The 22,150-nt window shown below is 44.4% G+C and overlaps 1 protein-coding gene across 1 annotated transcript; it reads right to left on the reverse strand.

The window, feature by feature from the left end:
• Positions 1-3,207: 3,207 nt before the first annotated feature.
• Positions 3,208-20,465, reverse strand: LOC121568475 (extracellular calcium-sensing receptor). The gene is made up of 8 exons (XM_041879005.1): positions 20,257-20,465; positions 19,845-20,130; positions 18,787-19,611; positions 18,476-18,697; positions 18,232-18,355; positions 17,561-17,970; positions 3,589-4,082; positions 3,208-3,409 (listed from the first exon to the last, which is right to left on the reverse strand). The coding sequence occupies exons 1-8, from the start codon at positions 20,463-20,465 to the stop codon at positions 3,208-3,210; spliced, it is 2,772 nt and encodes a 923-aa protein (XP_041734939.1).
• Between the last annotated feature and the right edge of the window lie 1,685 nt (positions 20,466-22,150).

Here is a 22,150-nt window from a genome sequence, read left to right on the forward strand (position 1 = left end):
TCTGCAGATCCTCTCAAGCTCTGTCAGGTTGGATGGGGAGCGTCGCTGAACAGCTATTTTCAGGTCTCTCCGGAGATGTTCGATCGGGTTCAAGTCCGGGTGCTGGTTGGGCCACTCAAGGACATTCATAGACTTGTCCCGAAGCCACTCCTGCGTTGTCTTGGCTGTGTGCTTAGGGTCATTGTCATGTTGGAAGGTGAACCATCGCCCCAGTCTGAGGTCCTAAGTGCTCTGGAGCAGCTTTTCATCAAGGATCTCACTGTACTTTGCTCCATCTTTCCCTCGATCCTGACTAGTCTCCCAGTCGCTGCCGCTAAAAAACTTCCCCACAGCATGATGCTGCCACCACCATGCTTCACCATAGAGATGGTGCCAGGTTTCCTCAAGACGTGACGCTTGGCATTCATTCCAAAGAGTTCAATCTTGGTTTCATCAAAACAGAGAATCTTGTTTCTTATGGTCTGAGAGTCTTTAGGTGCCTTTTGGCAAACTCCAAGTGGGCTGTCATGTGCCTTTTACTGAGGAGTGGCTTCCGTCTGGCCACTCTACCATAAAGGCCTGATTGGTGGAGTGCTGCAGAGATGGTTGTCCTTCTGGAAGGTTCTCCCATCTCCACAGAGGAACTCTGGAGCTCTGTCAGAGTGACCATCAGGTTCTTGGTCACCTCCCTGACCAAGGCCCTTCTCCCCCGATTGCTCAGTTTGTCAAGGTGGCCAGCTCTTGGTAGGGTCTTGGTGGTTCCAAACTTCTTCCATTTAAGAATGATGGAGCCACTGTGTTCTTCGGGACCTTCAATGCTGCAGAAATGTTTTGGTACCCTTCCCCAGAACTTTGCCTCGACACAATCCTGTCTCGGAGCTCTACGGACAATTCCATCGACCTCATGGCTTAGTTTTTGCTCTGACATGCACTGTCAACTGTGGGACCATATATAGACAGGGTGTGCCTTTCCAAATCATGTCCAATCAATTGAATTTACCACAGGTGGACTCTAATGAAGTTGTAGAAACATCTCAAGGATGATTAATGGAAACAGGATGCACCTGAGCTCAATTTTCGTGTCTCATAGCAAAGGGTCTGAATACTTATGTAAATAAGGTAGTTCTGTTTTATATTTTTTATAAATGTTCTAACATTTCAAAAAACTTGTTTTCACTTTGTGATTATGGGTTATTGTGTGTAGATTGATGAGAACATTTTTAAATGTTCTCAATTTTAGAATAAGGCTGTAACGTAACAAAATGTGGAAAAAGTCAAGGGGTCTGAATACTTTCCGAACGCACTGTATGTTAACGTGGGATATTTTTAGCACTTTTCTGGGATGCTTGATTGTTTTTATTGCTTTACTGGGAAGCTTTGCAGAGGTGGACATGCTCAGGTTACTTATGTTAGTCAGGGTGAGCTGCAAACTTTCCTCCTTGGTGCTAACAGTATAAGTCTGGTTCATAGGCACATGATTACTGCATACAATAGCTGTGGGATCAGCAGAGGCATTCAGGGCAGTAAGAGGGACATAAATTAGGTTACTTCCATTGTGTCTTCCAGCGCCCCTGGGATAACGTAAATTTGCTGAAGCATTATGACAATTCAGCGACACAATGGTAGGTATTAAATGAGCTGGGCTTGGGTCTTTGATAAGACATTGTCTCAACGCAGCCTTATAATGCTGTGAAAGGATCCAGGAACCCAAATGATTTGGGTGGATCCCATCCTCCTTATAATACGAGCTTTGTTTCCAGAAGGTATCAAAATGTTAAATAAATGTTACACCCACAGAGCTGCAATAGTCTCGTAGCCAGTTATGGAGGCTAAAAGTCTGCTGAACCGTTCGATGCCATGATTTAGGGAGGGCAGAGAGACAGGTAACAGGTGTTTTTGGTGTCAAGTAGTGACCCAATCAGTTCTGAGTTGCCCTTCATAATGTAATTGAATCCCACATGAATTATGATAGACTCAATTTTCTGATGCTGGTTTAAATTGTTTGGAAGCAGCTTATTGATGTCCTGTACTCGTGCTCCTGGATAGCACAATGTTTTTGCTCCAGGGATTGAAACATCTCTCACCATTGAACTGCCCAATACAACGTCCGGAGAAGGGAATTGAGAAATCCGCTCACTCCCACCCCTCACACAATTTGTTGAGCCTTTCACGGGCCCACGAGAAGCAGGATAGCGTACGCCGGCTGCTCCCGACATTAGTTCCAGACCTCCCACAGCAGGCAGTGCCCCTTCAGATCCAGAGAGAGGGAAAGGAGCCAAACTCGACGTAGATGTCGCTGCTGGAATCAGCGTAGTTGGAGTTAGCACCGCCGTCGCAGGCAGTGCCAGCGATGAAGGCGCAGATATCTCAGGCAGCAGTCCAGTGCTGATTGGAACACTCTTCTTGCTGTTCTCCACCTACTTAACTACAGGATGGAGGAGGAGAAGCAGATGGAGACGACTTCCTTGGCAGGCAAGTTCCAGATAGCACAGGCCATTCGGATAGGGACAGATGACAAGGCGGGGAAAACATCCATTAGGCCCGAGCGGCGTCCTGCCATAGGAGTTGAGAACAAGAAAGTTCCAATTTGAGTTTTCCCCATAAGTTCGCGCAGAATTGAGATTTGTTTGCTAAGCATAGCTACCTCATTCCTGTAATCCCCCACTAGCAAACAATTGGCGCATTGTAACTCCGGATTGTCCCGGACAAGAGCGTAGTAAACATGTCCGTTAGCTATTCCAGAGGAAGCGGGCTCCATTGCAACCTAGCTAGCTATCTATCTAGCTGGCTAGTTGGTAGCAGATGTTGACACAGGTATCCGAGTTCTTGTGTTCCGAAGTTTTCAGCGTCGAGTCGGTGTCTCCCGACAGCAGTTGTCCACTCTGTGTGTTTATCGAAGAAGACTTGAGTGTCACGTCTCCTCCCGTTGCTCCCCTCCGGCGCTCTGAATCGCCGGTCTACTGAGCCACCGGTCTGAGCGCACCACCTCGGCAACACCGGAATGGAAACCCAACGCACCCTAGTCACCTCCAGTGCACCTGCACCTCATCATCTCATCACCACCCCTATTTAGCCCTGGACTGTTCTGGAAGATGTTGTGTGTAATTGTTTAGCTTTGTGTCGTTTACTTTGTTATTATCTTTCTCATTGTTAAGTAAACCTTGACCTTGTTAATTCCTGCGTTTGCGTCCTGCCTCTTCGTATACTCAGTACTCATCACATTGAGCTTCATTGGCAGTGGAAAACGTGTGTGTTGTGTTCTGGAAGGTCAATATACGTTTTGCCGGGTGGATAAAGCCGCATCTCAGGCTTAGTTTGCTGTTTTAGCAGTTCGGCACTCAGGTCTGGGTAGATGCCGATCCTCTTCCCTGCATAGGTCGGACCCCCGGATTCCGCTGCAAGGCGAGCAATTCGCCACTTGACTTCAAAGCTGTGGATCCATCCATACAGTCATACAGCGAGAGCCGTTATGGATTTGTGTGTAGGTCAGCGACACTAAATCTCAATAACACAACAAAATGTCGAACAATTCAAAGGGTGTGAATACTTTCTGAAGGCACTGAAGGAGCATTTAGAAATATAACAATACATTTTTCATTATTCATTGACTGCTTTTTATTCCCCATGAGATGTTGTTTAGTGTTCTTCTCTGGCTTCAGGAGGATGATGTAACACTTTGGAGCGAACAGACAGAACAGCAGCCCAAAGCTGGAAGCTAAGATGGCGAATATCTCCACAGCTACAGTGTACTTCCCAGGAGAGCTGACGTAGGCTGGGATGAAGGAGATCCACACGGCACAGAAGATCAGCATGCTGAAGGATATGAACTTGGCCTCGTTGAAGTTGCCCGGTGGTTTTCGGGCCAGAAAGGCCAGGATGAAGCATAGACAGGCCAAGAGGCCGATGTATCCCAGAACGCACCAGAATGCCAGTTGGGAGCCCACACTGCACTCCAGAATGATCTTAGAGCATTGGTCCTGGGTGTTTCTAAAGGGCAAGGGAGGGGCAGCAATGAGCCAGGCAGCACAGATCAGCACATGTCCCTGAGTGCAGCAGAAGATGATGACCCTCTGCTGTTTGGGCCCCAGCCAATTCATGATGTTGTTCCCAGGCCTGGGATGCGGTCATAAGGTTACCCACAGATAAGTGACATTTGGTGGCAGCAGTGGGACTGGTGTACAGAGGTTAACCCTAAAAGTACCAACAGGGGTAAATTGTGAAAATGTTTATCCTTCTGAAATTGTAGGACATTGTCAAGCAACTAGTTACCATAAAAATAAATGACCATGATTTCTGTGTTAATATGGCGGAATGTATACTAGTGGTGCACGGCTAAGCTGAAAATGTGAACTCGCTAGTTAAACTTTGTGAACATCTCCTCCCTGTAGGCTGACTCATCATTACCGGTGATCAGGCCTACCACCGTCGTGTCGTCAGCGAACTTGATAATGGATGAACAGGGAGTACAGGAGGGGACAAAGCACACACCCCTGTGGGGCCCCTGTGTTAAGGGTCAGCGTGGCGGAGGTGATGTTGCCTACCCTCACCACCTGGGGTCGGCCCGTCAGGAAGTTCAGGATCCAGTTGCAGATGGAGGTGAGTCCTAAGCTTGGTGACGAGTTTGGAGGGGACAATGGTGTTGAACGCTGAGCTGTAGTCAATGAAGCGCATTCTCACATAGGTATTCTTCTTATCTAGGTGGGTGAGGGCAGTTTGGAGAGCAATTGAGATTGCATCATCTATGGATCTGTTGGGGCGGTATGCAAATTGGAGTGGGTCTAGGGGGCTGGGATGGTGGAGTTAATGTGTGCCACAACCAGCCTCTCAAAGCACTTCATGATTACAGAAGTGAGTGCTACAGGGTGGTAGCCATTGTGGCATGAAGTCTTAGAGTTCTTAGGAACAGGAATGATTGTGTTCATCTTAAAAGATGTGGGGATTACAGACTGGGACAAGGTGAGGTTGAAAATTACTGTGAATGTACCTCCCAGCTGTTCTGCGCATGCTCTGAGAACGCGCCCTGGAATACCGTCGGGGCCCGCAGCCTTGCGGGTGTTGACATGATTAAAGACCCTTCTCACGTCGCCCATATCGGTGGCCATCTTAGGTCGTACCGGTATATCAAATTAGCGCAATCGCCAATTTCTCATCCTCTCTGTGGTGAGTGATTTGAAGGAGTCAGGCGCAGGAGGGCAAATCACAGAATAAAAGTTTTTTTCCAAAACACAGTAGTACACAGCAATGCGTCAAACACTTCAGTGTGGAAAACAGGCGCACTGGAAAACAACAAAGCACACGGGTGAAAATAATCTGGCAACACAAAATTTAACGAGCTCTACCGAGCTAATCGAACCTCCACAATAAACAATCACACACAAAGACAAGGGGGCAGAGGGAACACTTATACAGGTACTGATGAGGGGATATGAACCAGGTGTGTGTAATAAACAAGACAAAACCAATGGAATGATGAGATGACGAGCGGCAGTGGCTAGAAGGCCAGTGACGACGAAAGCCGAAGCCTGCCCGAACAACGAGAGGAGGCAGCTTCGGAGGAAGTCGTGACACTCTCTGAGTATCACAGAAACACAACACTTTGATTGAATAACACACAAGTTTTCATAACAAGTGGCTATGGATGAAATTGATCCAAACATCTGTTTACAACATGAAAAACATACAAAAACGTTTATTTTGAAATATCTAATTTGACTACAATTTGTATTATATATATTTTTTTACAATATATGCTTATTTGGGGGAATCTAAACCATTTACTTGTGTTACAAAAGGATAATAAAATAAAAAGTGTTGCTGCTTGACAGACAGTGTGTTGGTGCTTTTAGGATTAAAGGAGGCTACAGGAAGAAGACTGGATCTAGAGTAGAGAGACTAAAACAGGAAGAAGACGACTGGAGGAGGACGTGTTGCCGGACAACACAATACCCTTTCTGTCAGCATCAACACAACTCATGGAGAAGATGTGCACAGTGCACTCCAACTGGATCTAGAGTAGAGAGACTGAAACATCTCCCAAACAAAGTCATTCTGTTGATCAGGATAAATCAGAGTCCTCACCTGTCTGATTACTAGTCTACATATAAGTCATTCTGTTGATCAGGATATATCAGAGTCCTCACCTGTCTGATTACTAGTCTATATATAAGTCATTCTGTTGATCAGGATAAATCAGAGTCCTCACCTGTCTGATTACTAGTCTATATATAAGTCATTCTGTTGATCAGGATAAATCAGAGTCCTCACCTGTCTGATTACTAGTCTATATATAAGTCATTCTGTTGATCAGGATAAATCAGAGTCCTCACCTGTCTGATTACTAGTCTATATATAAGTCATTCTGTTGATCAGGATAAATCAGAGTCCTCACCTGTCTGATTACTAGTCTATATATAAGTCATTCTGTTGATCAGGATAAATCAGAGTCCTCACCTGTCTGATTACTAGTCTATATATAAGTCATTCTGTTGATCAGGATAAATCAGAGTCCTCACCTGTCTGATTACTAGTCTATATATAAGTCATTCTGTTGATCAGGATAAATCAGAGTCCTCACCTGTCTGATTACTAGTCTATATATAAGTCATTCTGTTGATCAGGATAAATCAGAGTCCTCACCTGTCTGATTACTAGTCTATATATAAGTCATTCTATTGATCAGGATATATCAGAGTCCTCACCTGTCTGATTACTAGTCTATATATAAGTCATTCTATTGATCAGGATATATCAGAGTCCTCACCTGTCTGATTACTAGTCTATATATAAGTCATTCTGTTGATCAGGATAAATCAGAGTCCTCACCTGTCTGATTACTAGTCTATATATAAGTCATTCTGTTGATCAGGATAAATCAGAGTCCTCACCTGTCTGATTACTGGTCTATATATAAGTCATTCTGTTGATCAGGATATATCAGAGTCCTCACCTGTCTGATTACTAGTCTATATATAAGTCATTCTGTTGATCAGGATAAATCAGAGTCCTCACCTGTCTGATTACTAGTCTATATATAAGTCGTTCTGTTGATCAGGATAAATCAGAGTCCTCACCTGTCTGATTACTAGTCTATATATAAGTCATTCTGTTGATCAGGATAAATCAGAGTCCTCACCTGTCTGATTACTAGTCTATATATAAGTCATTCTGTTGATCAGGATAAATCAGAGTCCTCACCTGTCTGATTACTAGTCTATATATAAGTCATTCTGTTGATCAGGATATATCAGAGTCCTGCACATGGACAGCCTTCCTGGATCCTGGAGCATAACTGGCACTGCACACGAGACCACTACCTGAACACAACAAAGACCAATATGTTCAGACTTTCTGTAGGCCTGCTGTATTTTCGTGCTGTATTTTCGTGCTGTATTTTCCTGCTGTATTTTCCTGCTGTATTTTCCTGCTGTATTTTCCTGCTACCTCAATACTCATATTATTCCAGCCATTAGTAGGCACTCAATATGGTTAGAGAATAAGAAAATGAAATCAAGCATTGGAACTCGTAAAGTGGATTACCTGCAATACAAGCTTTGGAGAAACCCAAAATATTTCAGGACAAATAAACCATGCAGAGGCAATTACATCAAGGTCTCTCTACAGAACGTCAACAGTTGGCATCTGATGTGGTTAAATACACAGTGTGAGCAGCTTGCCTTGCTCTCATGCCCTGCCCACACTATCTTCTCTTCCTGGATCACCAGCTCCATCCCAGAGTCATTTGTTCCGTTGAACACACCCACGTTGATGAACTCCATGTTCCCACCTGAACCCCACTGCCAGTTGATGAGGTCATAGGACAGAATGGCATCCCCTTTCTGGTCAAAGTTCACTTTTTCTCCAGATACAGTTAAGGACACGTCCTGGAGATATTGCTGGAGCTGACAAGAGGAAAAATATTTGTCTCAATCTTTAACTCCATCTAATTACATTTGTTGACTCACCAAAATCTGTTTAGTTATTTACATAATTATATGCTTTTTCCCCACTTTAATTATTAATTGACACATAACTGCCAGGGGTGTATTCATTAAGAAGAGGACAATCCAGTAGACTTGAGTGCAGAGTAGGGGTTAAACATCCTGAAAATGCCCTGAATGTTTCAATGGGATGTGACAATCAGAACCTATCCTCCACCCACTCTTTTTTTTATTTCAATAGGACTTGAGCTACACATCTAGACCCCCCTGTGACTCAGCTCACCCTTGACACCGTGCTGCCAGGGGCTGGTCGGTGTAGTCCGTGCCAGGCAGCGCCACCCTGTAGTGTAGGGGAAAGATCCCACCATCATGAAGTCACCCTGGGCTAAGAACCCAGGCCACCTGCAGGTAGCGGGTGGGCTGGGTAGAGGTGGATTATGTCAGAGGGGAAATGGAGACGGGGCAGTACAGGGACCACCACAGAAGAAGAGACATCCTCAGACTGCTCCGATAGATGGAGAGAAATCCTCCTGCACATAGACAAGATGGTCGGAGATGGACTCATATCCTCCCAGACAGATTGGTCCAGTATAGATGGACTGATATCCTCCCACACAGACTGGTCCAATATAGACGGACTGATATCCTCCCAGACAGACTGGTCCAATATAGACGGACTGATATCCTCCCACACAGACTGGTCCAATATAGACGGACTGATATCCTCCCACACAGACTGGTCCAATATAGACGGACTGATATCCTCCCAGACAGACTGGTCCAGTATAGATGGACTCTTCAGGTTGTTCTGGTCTCGTTATCATTTCATCTGGTTAAATTGGGACTTTTATGGCAGACAGTATGTGTGATAGGTAATAAGAATCCCACTCAATATATCACACTTCACACTGTGTTTTAAGTGATTGTAATTGTTTTCTTAATATTTTAGTAGGAGGCCTATATACAAATAATATTTTATTGATGGGCTGTTATCAATCGTAGTGACATCACATCACACAGAGACGATACGGCAGAGCTTTGCTCTAATGCAGTGCATATACTGCCACCTACTGTTGAACAGGAAATCTGGTTTTGAAAATGTGGTACAGAAATTACTGAAATACTGTACACCCATTTAATTCTAGAAGACTATAACTTATAAATGCCTCATGAGTTCAACTGTCGAAACCCCGTCAGAACCCAAAATATAAGCTCAGTTTACTCCAATGTTTGTAAACAATGTAAACAAACACTGTATAGCCTCAAAACACGGTAAAAACTATCGTGTTGATCCCATGGATGGGCGGTCATTAAATCCATAGCCATGTCTATTAATTTGATAGTGGTTACATTTCTCCAGGCACATCCCTCAGCTTTTTTTTTTTTTTTACCAAAACAGAGGTGGGGTGTAGCTTTGTTATTGTTTCAACTAAGGATTCTAGCGTTAAGATCCACTCAGTAGAGAATGCCCTGCTGTAAGAAAAAGGGAAAGTAGGACTTTGTCTGCAGTGATGTCATCACAACCAGGTTTCTGGGGTTCTATATAGGGACCAAGCGTCCTACCCCACAGGGGTTTGACGAGGACTGGAAGCCCTTACTGATCTCACATCATACATCCACTCTCCGCCTGCCATGATACACCTCTCTGCACACACTCCTGCTGCTGGGCCTTCTCCTGTGGGCCAGCAGGGTTTGCTCTGCCACAGTCCAGGACGGTGGCACTTTCCTTGGAGAGGAGGAGACGAGCAGCTTCATCAGGAGGGAGATGTGGTTCTTGGTGGCTTGTTCCCTCTCCACTGTAGTCCTGTGTCCTCTGTGACATAATTTCAATGGAATTGCTTTCCTTGACTGCTACGTGAATATTAAGGGCTATATGCAATGTTTGAGTATATCTTACAGAGTGCACCTTTAACCTGCTGTTCTCTCTGCTTTGGACTGGCTTGCAGATCATAATATACAGATAAGGGATCTTAATTTGTTCACTCTTTTGTTGCTGAGAATTTTCCTGTTCCGCAGGAAATGCATATTAGCTTTGTAATTTACATAAATTCACTGAAAACCCGCACCTACACATGGTAATATTAACAGTATTGCACTTTTCATGGAGGCTAATTTGGGCCAGCTAATAGCCTGACCACTGATCAAGCAACATTATGGACTAAATGTTCCAATTCTGTTGCTGCAGGATTATTTTGCTGTGACAATACTGGACAAATGAACATCCCACATCTGTACTGTATTTTTACTTTGGCAGGACACGTTATTTAATATCTTCAAATGTTATATATAAAAAGTCATGTAATTTAGTACTTTGACTGCTACATATGCCTGTATATCATAAATATTAAAAGCTCTACGCAATGCTTGAGGACATCTTACAGAGTACACCATTAAACTGCTGTTCCCTCTTCTTTCAGGTGAGCTACTTTGCGTCCTGCAGCTGTCTGACTGACCAGAAGCAGTTCCCTACGTTCATGCGCACCATGCCCACCGATCCCTTTCAGATACATGCCCTGGCTCGCCTGGTATGCTACTTCCATTGGACCTGGGTGGGCGTCATCAGGGTGGAGTCTGACTATGCCCGCTTTGCCATCCAGTTGTTTCTACAGGAGTCCGTCCAGTATGGTGTGTGTGCAGCCTACGTCCACTTCTACCCAGTGGTCCTTACCCAGCAGGCAGTGGGGCAGCACATGATTATACATTTAGTTATTATTGTCATTGTTACCCGTGGGGTTGTCCTCCTGAATCCTCCTGAATTTCTCTGGTGAGTAGGAGCTTCGGAGTGTCCTGAGGGAGTGTCCTGAGGGAGTGTAGGAGCTTCGGAGTGTCCTAAGGGAGTGTCCTGAGGGAGTTTTGGAGCTTCGGAGTGTCCTGAGAGAGTGGCTTGAGGGAGTGTCCTGAGGGAGTGTCAGAGCTTCGGAGTGTCCTAAGGGAGTGTCCTGAGGGAGTTTTGGAGCTTCGGAGTGTCCTGAGAGAGTGGCTTGAGGGAGTGTCCTGAGGGAGTGTCAGAGCTTCGGAGTGTCCTAAGGGAGTGTCCTGAGGGAGTTTTGGAGCTTCGGAGTGTCCTAAGGGAGTGTCCTGAGGGAGTTTTGGAGCTTCGGAGTGTCCTGAGGGAGTGTCCTGAGGGAGTGTAGGAGCTTTGGAGTGTCCTGAGGGAGTGGCTTGAGGGAGTGTCAGAGCTTTGGAGTGTCCTGAGAGAGTGGCTTGAGGGAGTGTCAGAGCTTTGGAGTGTCCTGAGGGAGTGTCGGCATCAGAAATTCACCTGGCTGCAGCTGATCACCAGAGAGGCCTAGGCCATCGCCAAGTCCCTGGGGCTAGAGTTTGGAAATATCCTGACGGAAACACTGGGATTTGGCATACGGAAGGCTGATGTTATTCACAGGCTCAAGGACTTCCTGACCAGACTTGGAACGTCCCACAGACGTCAGTCGGCATTCCTGGCAGAGTTCTCGGAAGAAACATTCAACTGTAGAGTGAACGGATCCTTAAACACACAATATCACTTTGTCAGTTACCTGGACAGAGAACCCTGTAAGGGATGTGAGGGTCGGGGGATGAGTACACACCCTAATGCTGATGTGAGCCAGCTCAGAGTGTCATATAACATGTCTATGGCTGTGTATCTCATCGCCCACGCCCTGCAGCATATGACCAACTGTGTCGCTGGCCAGGGGCCTTTTATCAATGGCACCTGTGGGGACCCAATGCATGTTAAACCATGGCAGGTGACTCTATAGCTGAAGATACTCTGCTCAGTATTGCTGAATAGATATCAATCCCTGTTTCTCATTCACATGCATGCAGACACACACACACACACACACACACACACCAGTAGGTGGAGTAGAGTGTATCGTTTCTTGTCTCACCCTCTCCACTCCTCTCTCCCCAGCTACTCCATTACATGAAGCAGGTGAAGTTTTCCACACTCGGGGAGGAGGTCAGCTTTGACCACAACGGTGACCCCATCGCTTCCTATGACCTCATGAACTGGCAGAGTGGGCAGGATGGCTCCCTGTGATTCGTCAAAGTGGGGTTCTATGACACCTCATTGGCCGATGGCCGAGACCTGGTCATAATTGACTCAGTGATTCAGTGGCCTGTGGGAAAGCAGGTGTGACTGATATCACAGTCTAGGTTCTTAGTTCTACGTTTAATGACTCAGTGATTCAGTGGCCTGTGGGAAAGCAGCCCAATATCACAGTCTAGGTGCTTAGTTCTACGTTTAATTACTCAGTGATTCAGTGGCCTGTGGGAAAGCAGCCCAATATCACAGTCTAGGTGCTTAGTTCTACGTTTAATGACTCAGTGATTCAGTGGCCTGTGGGAAAGCAGCCCAATATCACAGTCTAGGTGCTTAGTTCTACGTTTAATTACTCAGTGATTCAGTGGCCTGTGGGAAAGCAGCCCGATATCACAGTCTAGGTGCTTAGTTCTACGTTTACTTCTCAGTCTGTTCTCTGTTGTCTTCTTAACGTCACTGGAGAATATCAAGTTGGCATTTTATAAACTACATTTGGCTAGTTTGAAAAGCGTCCTTACACACCCCTTAATACATGCAATCAGTATATCTGAGTGGTGCCCCTCTGCCCCCCCAGGCAGCTCGCCCAGTGTGCAGTGGGAGCTGTCCCCCAGGCACCCGTGTAGCCAGGAGGAAGGGGGAGCCTGTCTGCTGCTCCGACTGCATCCCCTGTGCTGAGGGGGAGGTCAGCAGTCAAACTGGTGTGTTTTCCCTTATTTCCCTCCTTTCTCACCAGTCATTGGTCAGAACTAAAGAACAGTGTTCTCTCGTCTCTCTGTCAGATTCTTTAAACTACTGCCAGATGGTTAAGTGTTTCCACTGCTCCAGTCCAATGGCGGCAAGCTTTACACCACTCCAGCCGACGCTTGGAAAAGTTAGTGTGCTGACATTGCTTCCAGAGGCAGTTTGGAACTCAGGAGTGAGTGTTGCAACCGAGGACAGCACTTGGCGGTCGTGTTCTGTGAGCTTGTGTGGCCTACCACTTCACGGCTGAGCCGTTGTTGCTCCTAGACGTTTCCACTTCCCAATAATTGCACTTACAGTTGACCGGGGCAGCTTTGACTAACTGACTTGTTGGAAAGGTGGCATTCTTTGGGGGTGCCACGTTGAAAGTTTACTGAGCTCTTCAGTAAGGCCATTATACGGCCAATGTTTGTCTATGGAGATTGCATGGCTGTGTTCTCGATTTTATACACCTGTCAGCAACGGTTGTGGCTGAAATAGCTGAATCCACTAATTTGAAGGGGTGTCTACATATTTTTGTATATATAGTTTATTTTATTAGTAATAAAAGTCATACAAGTTTATAATACATTCGCCACTGAGTTATGTGCAATATTGACCATGTATAATATGTTACATATTTATCTTAGGCTAGGAAGAAGTTGCATGACATTATACGAAACAGAATAAATGTACATGTTGCTCTTTATTTAAAAATAAAACCAGACAATCTTAATGAGATTTTATGATTAGTTATTTATTAGCATTTGACTTATCTGCTCACATCTTGGTAAAACAAGTATATACAGGAATAAAACAAGTAGTACATAGAAGACTGACTAGTAGTCATTCATGCTGAATGTGATAAAACATCTTCCATAGATTAGCAGCAGCAGGAGAAATGAAAAGGATAAGCTATGCATATATATATATATATATATATATATATATATATATATATATATATATATATATATATATATATATATATATATATAGTTGAAGTCGGAAGTTTACATAAACTTAGGTTGGAGCAGTGGCGGCTCCTGAAAAAATTCTCAGGGGGGGCAATTTTTCTGATGATTTAGGTGACCTACACACATTTTAAAAAATATATGTCCAGCAACAACATGAAGACAGGGGCAGCATATAAGTCAATACTGATATACACATTACTTGCTTCAAAAAGGCCTCATGGTTGAATTGGAAATATGTGCACCTGAGCAAGCAGGAGCTTTTGATAGAGGCTACTGAAAACATTGATGCAAGTTATTGGTAATAAGAAATTTTTATAGACTTCCATATTCTGCCCTCTTGTATAGATTTGTGAAAATGAACAGTGATAGACATTTTGCCTGAAAACAGAATTTGAAAATAATTTCTAGAAAAGGTAAACACAGCTATCTGTATGGCTTTGTAAATATGAACAACCATATTCTGGCCAATTGTATAGATTTGTAAAAAAATTGTTTACTTTTTAAAAAATGAAAAATAACTATTTTAAACAACATCAACTGTGAACTGATTTGGGCGTGTGTGTGTTAAAGAGACAGACAGGGAGGGACAAAGAGAGAGAGAGGCTACATTACTTGTACTGAAACTGTTCTCTTCTCTCTTTCAATGCAGCAAAGCGGTCAATGACTTTCTCATTGAAATCAGGCATGCTGAGGACTAGTTTACTAGTTACTTTTTAGCTTGCTGCATGATCAAATTCAGCTGATGCGCATAGCAATGCACGTAATGGCCTTTCTTGAAATGCTCACGCACCTTTTGCCTTCTCTCGCCTCATCACACTGGCTCCATCGTAAGCTTGCGCAATGAGTTTGACTTTCACGTCGTCGGCAAAAGACCGTTCAGTCTCTCCAAAAGCACACTGGCGATTGAGACTGAGGTTGATTCCGAGATGGGAAGGAACTCAAAAAAGCGCTCCTGCACTTTGTGATTGTCTCTTTGATGTGAACTTCTTTCAAAGAGACAATCGAGTTGCACTGAACGCTATAGCCATCTTGATAGTAGTACGTGAATTGATTGATGCTGCTACCCGCTCTTTCTTAGTTACGTTCATGGTTACGTTACGTATGACGAAAGCGCGTAAGTGCAAGCCCTCAGAAACCCATAGAGATTGTATTGAAAGCTCTGAAATTTGAAAAAAATAGATTTTACATGAGAGGCTATGAGAGACTTCTGGGCGATTTTCAACCTGACTGAAATCGCCCCAAAACGGGCGGGGCCATTTGAAGCACGACTTTAGCCTGATTGGACATTTAGTGGCAGATCAGACCAGACGTCTAGATTACAACACTGATAACTACTGTTGCCGTGATATAATTGATTAGAAAAAAAATCCCTTGCTTTTCCCGTTTGGCAGTGCGTCGCCCATATCGCCCTAATGAACACACCGCCCCTGGGTTGGAGTCATTAAAATCTGTTTTTCAACCACTCCACAAATGTCTTATTAACAAACTATCATTTTGGCAAGTCGGTTAGGACATCTAATTTGTGCATGACACAAGTAATCTTTCCAACAATTGTTTACAGACAGATTATTTCACAGTATCACAATTCCAGTGGGTCAGAAGTTTACATACACTAAGTTGACTGTGCCTTTAAACAGCTTGGAAAATTCCAGAAAATGATGTCATGGCTTTAGAAGCTTCTGATAGGCTAATTGACATCATTTGAGTCAATTGGAGGTATACCTGTGGATGTATTTCAAGGCCTACCTTCAAACTCAGTGCCTCTTTGCTTGACATCATGGCAAAATCAAAAGAAATCAGCCAAGACCTCAGAAAAACAATTGCAGACCTCCACAAGTCTGGTTCATCCTTGGGAACAATTTCCAAACGCCTGAAGTTACCACGTTCATCATCAATAGTACGCAAGTATAAACACCATGGGACCATGCAGCCGTCATACCGCTCAGGAAGGAGACGCGTTCTGTCTCCTAGAGATGAACGTACTTTGGTGCAAAAAGTGCAAATCAATCCAAGAACAACAGCAAAGGACATTGTGAAGATAATGGAGGAAACAGGTACAAAAGTATCTATATCCACAGTAAAACGAGTCCTATATCGACATAACCTGAAAGGCAGCTCAGCAAGGAAGAAGCCACTGTTCCAAAACCGCCATAAAAAAGCCAGACTACGGTTTGCAATTGCACATGTGGACAAAGATCGTACTTTTTGGAGAAATGCCCTCTGGTCTGATGAAACAAAAATAGAACTGTTTGGCCATAATGACCATCGTTATGTTTGGAGGAAAAAGGGGGTCTTGCAAGCCGAAGAACACCATCCCAACCGTGAAGCACGGGGGTGGCAGCATCATGCTGTGGGGGTGCTTTGCTGCAGGTGGGACTGGTGCACTTCACAAAATAGATGGCATCATGAGGAAGGAAAATTATGTGGATATATTGAAGCAACATCTCAAGACATCAGTCAGGAAGTTAAAGCTTGGTCGCAAATGGGTCTTCCAAATGGACCAAGCATACTTCCAAAGTTGTGGCAAAATGGCTTAAGGACAACAAAGTCAAGGTATTGGAGTGGCCATCACAAAGCCCTGACCTCAATCCCATAGAAAATGAAATGGGCAGAACTGAAAAAGCGTGTGCGAGCAAGGAGGCCTACAAACCTGACTCAGTTACACCAGCTCTGTCATGTGGAATGGGCCAAAATTCACCCAACTTATTGTGGGAAGCTTGTGGAAGGCTACCCGAAATGTTTGACCCATGTTAAACAATTTAAAGGCAATGCTACCAAATACTAATTGAGTGTATGTAAACTTCTGACCCACTGGGAATGTGAAGAAATAAATAAAAGCTTAAATAAATAATTCTCTCTACTATTATTCTGACATTTCACATTCTTAAAATAAAGTGGTGATTCTAACTGACCTAAGACAGGGAATTTTTACTACGATTGAATGTCAGGAATTGTGAAAAACTGAGTTTAAATGTATTTGGCTAAGGTGTATGTAAACTTCCGACTTCAACTGTATATACATATATATATAGACCCCCTGTAGCTCAGTTGGTAGAGCATGGCGCTTGCAACGCCAGGGTTGTGGGTTCGTTTCCCACGGGGGGCCAGTATGAAAATGTATGCACTCACTAACTGTAAATCACTCTGGATAAGAGCGTCTGCTAAATGACTAAAATGTAAATGTAAAAATATATATATATATATATATATATATATATATATATATATATATATATATATATATATATATATATTTGACAAGTAGTGTAGTACAGAAAATACATATTTTTCTAATGGGATTCTTTAGCACTCAGCAATCTGAGAATACATTTCTTTACACTGCTAGCTACATGAAAGCAAAGCTAATTTAATAATCAAGGCATACATACTTTTGATTTCAATAACCAAACCTGAGTACATCACTGGTGTTTGTTTCAATTCTTCCCCATGACATGTTTCTTGGTATTTTTCTCTGGTTTGATCAAAATTATATAACATTTTGGAGCAAAAATACAAATCAATAATCCAAAGGCAGAAGATAAAATAGCAAAGATCTCCACAGCTACAGTGAACTTCCCAGGAGAGCTGACATAAGCTGGGATAAAGGTGATCCAGACTGCACAGAATATGAGCATGCTGAAGGTGATGAATTTGGCCTCGTTGAAGTTATCAGGCAGCTTCCGAGACAGAAAAGCCAGAACCAAGCATATCCCTGCAAGAATACCTATATATCCCAACACTGCATAGAACGCAGCCTCGGAACCAGTGTTACATTCTAGAACGATCTTTCTTTGACTAAATCTGAAGTCCCTGTGAGGGTAAGGTGGGTTCAGGTTTAGCCAGAGCACACAGATAAATACCTGAACCACCGTGCAGGAGCACACGATGATCCTCTGCTGGGAGGGCCCAAACTTCCCCGCCATGTTGTTGCTGGGCAGGGTAGACCTGAAGGCTGTTACCACCACAATAGTCTTGCCCAGCATGCAGGAGATGCAGAGGGCAAAGGTCACCCCGAAGGCGGTGTGGCGCAGCATGCAGGTCCAGGCGGTGGGCCTGCCGATGAAGGTGAGGGGACAGAGGAAGCACAGGAAGAGAGAGAACAGCAGTAGAGAGCTCAGCTCAGAGTTACTGGCTTTGACCACTGGTGTGTCCTTATAGGTGATGAACACCAGCACGGTGGCAAATGACAGGCAGGCTCCGAGCAGGGACACCATGGTAAGGGCGATCCCCATTGGTTCGTGGTAAGACAGGAACTCGACTGTTTTCAGGATGCATTGGTCCCTCCCGTCGTTGGACCAGTACTCCTGTGGACAGGGGCTGCAGTCTGCTGCTCCTGAATAACTCACACACAAGACCAGCTTATAGTTCATTAAACTATAATTAAGTTTTTAAAAAACGTTTAGTTTTCATTTTGACTGTGGGTAATTGTCCTTATGCAGTACTTTTATCTTCAGTCACAAATTAACATAATTTGGAACATATAATTATAATATTATGATGGTGATATACTGTACAATGTTGTGTGATATTCCAGTGTGTTCAATGTAGGCCTACCTGCTGATATTCCATTCCAGTGTGTTGAATGTAGGCCTACCTGTTGTGTTGGCTATTGTCCCATCAGCACAGGGGATGCAGTCAAAACAGCAGACAGGTTTTCCTTTGATTTGGGCTTTTCTGGTTCCAACAGGACAGATTTGAGAGCACACTGCTACAGGAATCTAATGAGGAAAGTAAATAGCATGTTAGCAATTTTCCATGCAAATACAGTAAATAAATAAATAATGGTAATGGATATTTCTACCTCAAATATTCAGTAAAATGTGTGTTGCTGTAGCTACCGATTTCCCTGTCCTCCAAACTATGTTATCTTCCTGGATGCTGAGTTCGTAGGCCTTGTTAGCAGCTAAGCCAAACTGGCCCACAGTCACATGCTGCACCTGACCTGCCCTCAGCTGCCAGTTGATGATGTCATATGCGGCAGGGGGGTCTCCATTTGCGTCAAAGAACACAGCCTCACCAAATTGATTTATGAAATGCACAGTCTTCAGATGATCACTGACCTGACGATGAGAAGATGGAGAAAGATGAATGTTATTGCATGAATAGCAGTAGGACAAGAAAGAAGCCAAAGCCCCCCCTCCAAGCTCACCTCAGTAGGCTGTATCTGTGATAGATTCACACACGGTCTCATCTGGCTTTCCCCTTCTTTTTTGCAAAATATTAAGCGATTAATGGCGTGTGCAACAGCATACACTGCCTTATACACGTTATAAGACACTCTCAGCTGTGTGACATTGAAGAACAGATCCTGTGAGTCCACAAGTGTCTCCGCTCCAGTACACATATTACTGCCCCTCTCAGAGCCTGAGGGCTCACCGGTTGAGAGAGGCTGACAACCTACTATCTTCTCCCAGAAATCCCTCACAAAGGCAGCCTTTGGATCTGTGTAGGGACTGATGCCCATGAGAAAGTGCCGTAGTTTTGGGATGGCCATCTTCCGCACCCCAAATCCTATGGTCCCACCGAAGGAGCTGTATATTTCTGGGGTGGAGGGCCGGGCTGCAGTGATCCAGGCCTCGCTGGCGATCCACTGAATGTGCGTTATATTCTGTCTCACCACCTCCCTCATCAGCGGGTAAAGATCCCCCTCGGGAACAAATGACAGGATGACTTTGACTGTTGATTGTTTGATCATGTCCACCACATCAAGGATTCTACTGCTTGGGTAGGTTCGTAACACTGTCCCAACGAACGCAATGCAAACCCCAAGTTTTTGTACCTCTTCAGTGAAGGCTAGGACCCCATTCCGGCCATAGTCATTATCGGACTGTATTGCCCCAATCCAAGTCCAGCCGAAGTGCTTGACCAGGGCTGCTAAAGCCTTAGCCTGGTGGTAGTCACTGGGGATGGTGCGGAAGAATGTGGGGTATTTAGCTTTATCACTCAGACATGCACATGTAGAGAAGTAACTGACCTGATAAAATGCAGAAAATATAAAACAATTATGAAGAATGAAGAAGAAAGTCAATGAAAATATTTTCTATCTTTACTCCGGGTATTATTTTGGTTAAGCTTTGCAATTATGATAACACATCACACACCTGGCATGCAAACATTACAGGCTATCAAGTACATCAGTATTGTACATCTTTTCAATTTAGCTAGACACCCCATCACAAATGAAGCATTCGGCCCTTTGCCCCTTACCATTGGCACTCTGAATGGTCCCAGTGTTCCAGCCAAAGCCAGGGACTGAGAGGAGCCTGATTCAGCTATAAGGGCAGATATAGGAGGAAGGCATGGGGCAGTAGGCTCTATCTCCTCTGGCATGCTAACCAACGTCAGAGCAGCCCGTAAAGTATTGGTGGGAGATGCACACGAATCAAGGATCCTGTAGCCTAGGGATACGTTGGGCAGTAGACTACTGTCTTTGTTTATTTCATCAATCGCAAACATCATCACTTGGGTCCAGCGAAAGGCCCGCAAGTCAAATCTGCCAGAGCAGGTTTTCAGGAGGAGAAAAGGTCAGAAAATGAGTTAATAATCAGAATGAACAGACATGCAGTATGAGAGAGACACACAACCGTTATCTCATGGTACAGACAGGTGGCACACTTACCCAGCACACTTCACTTCAGCAGGCTCCTTCACAAAAGAGGTATTGCTGTTCTCTTGTTTGTTGAATACAGGGAAAATGCCCCCTATCATGACATCCCCTGCCTTGAACAAACTAGGCATGTCAAACCGGCCCAATAGTTCACAGGCAAACGCTGTGTGGATGCAGAGCAATGGCAATGAGCCGAGTATGACCCTCTGTAGTCCACACATGATCGCTCAGCATCTTGTGAGAGGTTTCCGTTCTATGTCTGGGCTTTATATACACCTCTGTTCCTGTTGGGGATGTGTGTGTGTGTTTGAGTCTGGACAGGCAGGAGGTGTGCCCACTGGAAACCTGCTCAGTGACGCGTCTCCCTGAGGGTTCAGCACTGGCAGTCTTGGACTGGCACCACTTGGCAAAAATAGTGGGTACAACGATATTACACACATATAGCTTAAAAGGGACTATAGCACAATAGAAAAGTATATTGACAAATGTGAAGCCTGTAGAAACACTATCTAATAGATAATAAAGAACCTATCCATTTGTATTGTAGAGGGAGACTAGAACCTTTAAAACGGAATTGTCATTAAAAACATTTTTAACGGCTTTATGGAACGAAAAACAAGGTAGCAACACTTCACAGTAAGGATCTTTACATAGTTACCACAAACTTAAGCTAACTTTACTGGACTTGACTTTAGCCACCGCTAAAAAAAGAATCCATGGGAGTGATTCTGGGGGCATTGCAGTGCCTGTTAAAAAAGTAGCGGTGGCTAAACTTGTAGTGTATTCAAGGCTTCTAACGTTTGTAATTTCCACTTAAACATTTCAGACTTGATTTGCCTTAACAAAAAAACGTATCAACCCCTACAAAAAATGTCCATTATTTATAATCCTCATCATAATTCGCATTTCCTGATGCTGCAGGAATATTTTTCTGCTGTAGCAAACTGGCTCAAATTAAGATCCTACATCTGTAGTTTACATTTGGATTAGAGCTCCCGTCCAAATGACGTGAATGATATACAGTGCCTTCGGAAAGCCTTCAGACCCCTTGACTTTTTCCACATTTTGTTACGTTACAGCCTCATTCTAAAATTGATTAAATTGTTATTTTTTTCTTCATCAATCTACACACAATACCCCATAATGACAAAACCAAAACAGGCTTTTAGAATTTTTTCACCCCAGTTTTTCATACTGGCCCCCCGTGGGAAACGAACACACAACCCTGGCGTTGCAAGCGCCATGCTCTATCAACTGAGCTACATGGGGCCATCTTTGCCTTGATCCTGACTAGTCTCCCAGTCCCTGCCGCTGAAAAACATCCCCACAGCATGATGCTGCCACCACCGTGCCTCACCGTAGGGATGGTGCCAGGTTTCCTCCAGGCGTGACGCTTGGCATTCAGGCCAAAGAGTTCAAACTTGGTTTCATCAGACCAGAGAATTTTGTTTCTCATAGTCAGAGAGTCTTTAGGTGCCTTTTGGTCACCTCCCTGACCAAGGCTCTTCTCCCCTGATTGCTCAGTTTGGCCAGGTTGCCAGCTCTAGGAAGAGTCTTGGAGGTTCCAAACTTCTTCCATTTAAGAGTGATGGAGGCCATTGTGTTCTTGGGGACCTTAGTCAGGATCGAGGGAAAGATAAACGGAGCAGAGAATTTGAACAGAGAGATCCTTGATGAAAACCTGCTCCAGTGCGCTCAGGACCTCAGAGTGGGGTGAAGGTTCACCTTCCATCTGGACAACGACCCTAAGCGCACAGCCAAGACAACGCAGGAGTGGCTTTGGGAGAAGTCTCTGAATGTCCTTGAGTGGCAGAGCCCGGACTTGAACCTGACCAAACATCTCAGGAGAGACCTGGAAATAGCTGTGCTGCGACGCTCCCCATCCAACCTGACAGAGCTTGAGAGG

Source organism: Coregonus clupeaformis, chromosome 6, assembly GCF_020615455.1.
Source record: "Coregonus clupeaformis isolate EN_2021a chromosome 6, ASM2061545v1, whole genome shotgun sequence".
Classification (NCBI taxonomy): domain Eukaryota; kingdom Metazoa; phylum Chordata; class Actinopteri; order Salmoniformes; family Salmonidae; genus Coregonus; species Coregonus clupeaformis.